Source organism: Ipomoea nil, unplaced genomic scaffold (assembly GCF_001879475.1).
Source record: "Ipomoea nil cultivar Tokyo-kokei standard unplaced genomic scaffold, Asagao_1.1 scaffold0937, whole genome shotgun sequence".
Lineage (NCBI taxonomy): Eukaryota > Viridiplantae > Streptophyta > Magnoliopsida > Solanales > Convolvulaceae > Ipomoea > Ipomoea nil.
In genome coordinates this window covers 1,078,858-1,086,307 of record NW_017617365.1, presented here as the reverse complement: position 1 = coordinate 1,086,307, position 7,450 = coordinate 1,078,858, and the positions used below count along the sequence as shown (strand labels likewise).

Sequence of the window (7,450 nt, the reverse complement as noted above, 5' to 3'; positions counted from 1 at the left end):
GTGAGTTTTATGCCAATGTCAAGGACGGCCTCCAGGACAACATTTGCACTGTTCGAGGCGCACATGTGGACTTTTCTGAAGAGGCCATTAATACGTACTACGGTACCATTAATCATGAGGGCCGAGATTACTTTCACGGTGACATGGGTAGTGGCAGCATGGAGCCGGGTTGGTTGAACAGAGTTGCCAAGTATTTCCACTCAGCAGCCGAGTGGAACATTAGGGGAGGTGTAGCCTCCCACATGGACTACAAGTATTTCCAGCCGGCTGACCGAGCAATACTGGATTTCATCAAGGCCAAGCTCGTCCCCAATCCTCATAAGGGGAATGTCCGAAAGGATCAGGTGCTCCTAACTTACTGCATCAAGGAGCACAAGACCATTGATATTGGCCGAATCATAAACGGCAACATCCGTGAAGCAGCGGAGGCAAAGGGTCGAGTATATCTTGGCTATTCTTATCTTATCCCTCACCTTTGTCAGCTGGCAGGGGTCCCGATTGATGAAACCCAGGAGGTCCGGTTGGCACCACAGGCTTTCATCTCACAACACTACAATGGCACCCGCTACAGGCCCGGACAGCAAACCCAACAAGGTGAAGATGAAGAAGAAGATGAAGATGCAAGGGATGATTAGGATGCCCCCCAGTTTGAAGCACCAACACCTGCACCTGCACCTGCCTATCCCCATGGTTGGCAGGATTTCATGAGAGGAACAGATGAGGTCAACTGGTTTATGGAACATCCATTCACCAGCAAAATCAAGCACATCTTTGTTTCCAGCCTCATTTTCCACCACCACCACCACCTTGGCTTCAGGACCCACAGTACATCCCAGACTTCTACCGGGGGTACCAACCACCACCACCTCCGGATGCAGATCAGTAGCAGGTCCTAGGGCAATCCTTCAATTCCTTTTTCCTTCATTTATTTTGTTACATTGGGGACAATGTAACTCTTTAAGTGTGTGTGTGGGGGGGGGGGGGGGGGGTGGATTGGAGTATTTTCCCTTCTTTTCTTTGTCTTTGCATTTTATTGTTATTTAGTCTTGTTTTCTTATTTTATGCTTAATGTTTTAGATTGGTCATTTGCATTTTTACCCAAAATTGTTATTCCTTTGGTTTTTGTAAAACTTGTGCTTTTTAGGCTGCTTGTTCCCCACTTGAATACTTTGCTTGAATGACTCATGTCCTTTGTTTCTAATGAACTGCTTGTCTTGACACTTAATTGCACTCGCTCTCTTGTGTTGGGTAGTGGTTTGTTTTGGTGGAACTTGCTGCATCTCATTATGCCATGGATGAAATCAAAGTGTAACACATTAGCAATCCACCCCCTTGTCAATACCCTTGCTACCCACTCATAACCAGACTTATTTCTTAATTTAGTGGTTAGTGCGTGTGTTAGTGAAAGTTTATGTGGAATTCCGGCATTGGTTGGCTTACTAGAACTTGTCCCTTTACTCCTCAGGTGTAGGCTAATTTTTGCATGTTTAGAAATGATTTAGGCCATTCTTTGTAACCTACAGCCTTTAAACCTGTCCCTACATATGTTTTATCCTTTGTGTCCCCCTTGTGCCTTTTGTTTGTTTAAATAAGTGCTAAGCACTTATCCCTTCATTGTGATTGTTTTTCTTTGATTTACCCCCATTATTATAACCCTTAGCCCTTGGCCAAATATTTTCCTTCCACCCTAGAGAGAATGTAGCTTTTGTCTTTAGAAATCTTGTAGAAGAGATCTCTTTGGAGCTTACCTTAAAAGCAAATTTGTTCCAGAAAAGTTAAAGTTTGGGGTTATTACTTGTTTGTATAAACCAGTTCATCTCTTATTCAGTTTGTAGTGTTGATTCTATGTTATGCAAAAAAAGAGAAAAATCCAAAAAAATGCAAAAATGTTTTTTTTTTTTTTTTTAAAAGTATTGTCTTTCCATATTCAAAAGAAACCCAAATCAAATTTTGATTGAAGAAATTCTTTATATTAGACCCCCATATCCTTCAGAGTTGCTAAAGTATTGATGAGTTGCTTTTTGCTCCCTTATTCACCATAGGTTCATCTCTTCTGAGATTCAAAGCTATAGATAATTGTGTCATTATCTCTCTTTTGTTATTATTCCATACCCCTTTTTTGTTATAAGCCATGACCCTTAGCCCCATTACAAGTTTAATAAAGACCTACTTGATCTTTGCATGCAATTTTAGTTCTATACAGGAGAAGTATGAAGGGCAAGCCTATGATGTTTCTCTGGTGTCGTGTTCTGCATAAACCTAACTGAGTACATGTGCACACTAGATTGCTCATTACTAATAATCTTGGTGCTTGTATACTGGCTTGGGAACGGACCTTGTGTGCCAAGCAGAGATGATTCTGGAAGCATGTGTTTTGCAGTAAGTTGGTTTGCGGTATGCTAAGTTGTGCACGAGAGAGTGGGAGTGATTTTTTGTGTTTGAACTGTGGTTTTGCCTAGTTGTTTTTCTTGAGAATAAGCAAACTTTCAAGTGTGAGGGGGTGATGTAATCACATTTGTGCATGTTTTTATTGTTATTTTGAATCATCTCAATAGCTTAAGTTCTTTAATTTTGCTTATTTAATTCATGTTTTCCTTGCTTTCTCATTAGAATATGGTTTTACACTTGTTTTGAATGTTTTACGATGTTTGATAGTGTTAACCATTACAGGTTAAGTGCAAAAGCAAGGGGAGATTTTCAAGCACGAATGGATTAAAAAAAGAGGAAGATGTTGAGGTATCACAGCCTCGATGCGTCGAGAAATTCCAGAAACTAAAGACCGTGCCCAGATCAGAGGCTCGACGCGTCGAGAGTGCGTATTGCTGAAATATTTGGAAGCCTGAAAAATTTCCTAAAATAATTCCATTGGGTTCCCACTATAAAAGGATCATCTTCCATCAACCCCAGAGTTCTTTTTCCAGATTTTGGTATTGGAAGGCAAAATGAAGAGCAAAAACCAAGAGGATCAATTTCAAGATTTACAATTGGCTTTGGAGTAGAGAATTGGCTAGGAAGATTCGGGAGAATTCTTTCCCTCTTTCTCTTATTCCTATTGTTGTTGTTTATCTTTCAAGATTGTATTTATTGTTATTATAGCCATGAGTGGCTAAAAACCCTTAGGGATTTTTGTGTGAATTTGTTTATGAACCTATGTGTCTAGTTCTTTAATTCTTTAATATATTTATGTTTGGTTTTATGCTTTGTGTTCCAATCTTGTTTTAATCTGTTGTTGCTAGTATTAAAGGCCTAAATTACTAGCTTCATAGCCATGTTCATGTCATAACGAGAGTTAGGAATAAATTAGGGCTCACACGATTGCACTTGACTGTTGCACATTGAGAAAGGGCAAATTGGTTGGGGAATTTATTCTAGATTGTTGCACATCGAGAGATGGTAGCAATTGGGAATTAATGAATGCTGTTCTTCGTTCTTATTGAGTGTTTAAGCCACGAGAGCGGAAATTCACTAGGGATAGAGATTACGAGAGTAATTCAATTCCACCTTGCATTCTCACACTAGTCTTAATTCCAAACTAAATATTACAACTTTGATTGGCACTAGGAGATTAAACATTGTGATCCCAAGAATCCTGCTTTGCTCTATTGCATACAACACCTTGTTAATTAGTTTATTCTGTCTTTTATTTTCTACAATTATCAAATCTTCAAGTTTCGTTCAGATTAGTTCCATATGAGTAACCAAGTAGCTAGTGCTTAGTACCCTACTTCCCTGTGGATCGATAACCCGAATACTCCGGGTATTATTTGTTTGCCTAAATTACCGCAATCATCGATCACTTTTTCCTTGACGTCTTTTAGCTGCTTCATCTGTCGTTGGTGAAGTCAGTACACGTAGGCCTGCAGGGTCAGCAAGTCATTGGCCTCGGGAAATTCATGGGGAAACATCGCGTACGGTAGTCTCCTTGATAGTGGCATTCGTATATCTTCTTCTTCGGTTGCATGAGTCACATTTCCTGCAATTGCTTACAAGAGAAACGTTCTCAATTACGCCTGGTAATAAACAAGATAACCTGCCACCTGTTGAGTATAAGCACATTGTAATCAAATTCCCTTTATCAAACTCAAAATTGAATTACGAAATTTTATCAAAATTTTGACATAGTTTCCCCTATTTCATGATCAATTTTCACACTTTAAATTGAGACAAAGATGACTAACATTATTGCACATTCAACACATTTATCATTACAAGCTCAATTCTAAAAGTCAATAAGTCAACTTCATCTTCTCCAACTAGTCCATGAATGAATTCATTACAAAAGGGTTCATGCAAAATCATGGTGGCATCCACTCACATTATACAAAATTGATCATCTCAAGTATGCAATTGCAATTTCTCACCAACAATTTCATCATTCAAGACATATTACAATTCAAAATAAAAAATCCCCAAATTTTACACCTAGGGTTCATGCTTGCATCTATGCATCAACAACAATGTCATTCAATCACAAATTGATCATAAAAATATGTCACAATCTCAACAACTAAGCAATCCTAGCAATTTATATGGATAAAACTTCATAAAGAACAATCTACCATCTTTCAACCTAGAGAGAGAAAACTATAAGCTTCATTAATGGAGATTAGGAGGTTGAGATGGTTACCTTGTTGTTGGGAAGACATTGTTGAGAACTTGAAACCTTCAAACTGAATTGAAGAAGAAGATGGAAAAGGAAGAATACCTTGCGTTGGAGAGAATGAAATTTTCGTTGTGGAAGTGTAGAATGAGAGAATGGGAGGTTTTGAGGGTTTAAATCTCGGAACCCTAAATTCTGGAGCTGCAACGCCCGTCACAACGCACGTTGCGTCGTGCGTTGGCCAATCGTCTTTCCCCACAACGTGCGTTGCGAGTCACATTGAACTTTTTGTAAATTCCTCCCTTTTCAGCCATCCATCGACGCACGTTGCCTTGGCATTGTAGAGTGTGTTGGCCGATCGAATTACTTCACAACATTGGTTACAACGAGCGTTGCCACACACGTTGAACTTTATGGAATTTTTCTCTTTTTCCTCTGCTCAGCAACATGGTCCACAACGTTGCATTGTGGATGCCCCTGTTTCGTTGGACCTTTGGCTTGTGTCACAACGCAAGTCACAACGTGCGTTGTGACTTCCCACTTCTCTTCTTTTCGGTGTTTCTCTCCTTGTTCAATTCCTTCAACTTCACAATTTCCACATCCTGAAATGTTAGCTTTTCCACGTCTAAAATAACAAAACAATTGAGGTCACAATCATCATTTACACTTTATTCACAAAAACTGAAAAGCAAAATAACAAAAATCTAAAATGAAACCTTGCGTTGCCTCCCAAGAAGTGCCACATTTAGCGTCATTGGCTAGACGCGTTACCTTTTCATCCTCCTTCGAAGTTGTTGGCCTTTAGGCACTTAGGCACCTAAGACAATTTTCAGATTTCCCACCATGGCCTAATTGAATTCTTGGCTCTTTTTGTGATCATCGAGCAAACATTTTCTTTCTTTTCCTTTTGGTTCTCATCAACTGTCCCCGTTGATTCTAAAGATGAGTTTGCTCGTCCCTACATCGATTAGGGCACGACAAGTAGCCAAAAATGGTCTTCCTAGAATCAATGGCACCTCCAAATCCTTTCCTACGTCTAGCACCATAAAATCAATCGGTACAAGATTTCTTCCAACTTTGACAAGAACATTCGCAACCACACCTCGGGGATAACGAGTAGTCCCGTCGTCTAACCGAACAACAAGTGGTGTGGGAGCTATACAAGGAAACTTGAGACTTTCAAAGATATGGGAAGGCATGATATTAACGGAGGCTCCCAAATCGGCTAAGTCATCTTTAAAAACACAATCTCCTATAACACATTTCACAAAGAAAGCACCTGGATCACCTTGCTTGCTTGGGCATCCTTTGTGAAGGATAGTCGATGTCTCTACACTAAGTTGGATTTGAGATAAATCATCCTCTTCATCACTATCAAAGTCTTCATTAACAAAACATGCACGACAAAGAGTATTCAAGATAAAATCTTCCCTTCCATCACATTCAAAATCTTGACGGTTGCCTAATCTTGTCTTACGAGGTGTTTGAGTCTTGCTTTTTGATAGCGGAGCTTCTTTCTCAACTTCTTTAAGGGCACAGGAGGTGTCAGTTTCTTCCTCCTTACTCAAGAGACCACAAGAGGTAATCACTTGCTTATTGACTTTCACGGTATAGGTTTCATCTTCTTCACACACCTTTTCCATTGTATCTTTTCTTTCTTCTTCTTTTGGGCTTACTACGGACACCACATTCACTCTCTCCTTGGGGTTGTTCTCGGTATTACTTGGTAGTGTTCCCCATGGTCTTTCGGACATTAATCGGAACATTTGAGACATTTGAGTTTCAATATTCTTCATTGAAAGAGTGCACTCTTGTTTCACTGAGGCTATTTCTTGCCTAATTTCTTGTGTGATTTCTTGCCTAAAGAATCCTTGGTCTCTTTTCAAATCATTGATGACCTTGGTTAAACTTTCTTCTACATCCTTTGCCTCACTCTTTTGCATCACCATCTCACCTTGGGAGTTTCTCGGGGGTCGGTAGAGAGTGTTAGATTGCCCTTGATTGTAGTTGGAGCCAAATGTAACTTTTTTCTCCGCTCCCATGCCATAAACATTCTTTCCTTGAGGTCGCCCTTGTTATCCTTGATTTTGCCAACCACTTCCTTGTTTCCAATTTGCATTCTCACTTCCCCACCCATCCGGTTTTTGTGGTGGTTGATAGTTTGCCGCCTCTACCTCTTCAATTTGAATTGTAGATTTGCAAGTGTTGGTGTCCTGGGGTCCTCCGCATAGGTTGCAATACAACGCTAGGACCATGCAAGGTTGGGATTTTGCCTCTAATTTCTTGACAACCGCTTGCAACTTCTTGATTTCTTGAGTCATTGCTTCGACTTTCGCCTCATGGGCCACACTCTCCTTCACTTCATACATCCCCGGCCTTGAATCCCTCTTGTTGTACCAAAAGGATGTATTTGATGAAATCTTTTCTATTAAAGCCTCGGCATCCTCCAGTGAGGATGATACGAAAGCTCCACCTGAAGATGAATCCAACAACATTTTTCCTTCGTGCATTAGGCCCCCATAGAACAAGCTAATTACGTCCCATGGGTGTAGCAAATCCAATGGACAATTTCTTCTCAATGATTTAAACCTTCACCAAGCCTCACCTAGACTCTCCAACGAGCCTTGTTTGAATTCTTGCACTTGCTTGCGAATCTTCATGGTTTTCGTTAATGGGAAGAATTCGTTCATGAACTCCTTGTGTAGTTGAGCCCATGATCTAAAATGATCATCATCTTGTGAGTCCAACCATCTTAATGCTTCACCTGAAACAAAAAGTGGAAACAATTTTAGTCTTACTATTTCGTCGGGTACTCCTCATTGTCGAAACATGCCACAAGCCCGAATAAAA

At 40.1% G+C, this 7,450-nt stretch overlaps 1 protein-coding gene across 1 annotated transcript; it reads right to left on the bottom strand.

The window, feature by feature from the left end:
- Positions 1–5,517: 5,517 nt before the first annotated feature.
- On the bottom strand, positions 5,518–6,642 carry LOC109179595. Its single transcript, XM_019329096.1, has one exon. It carries the CDS (start codon positions 6,640–6,642, stop codon positions 5,518–5,520), a length of 1,125 nt encoding a protein of 374 aa, XP_019184641.1.
- Positions 6,643–7,450: the final 808 nt, after the last annotated feature.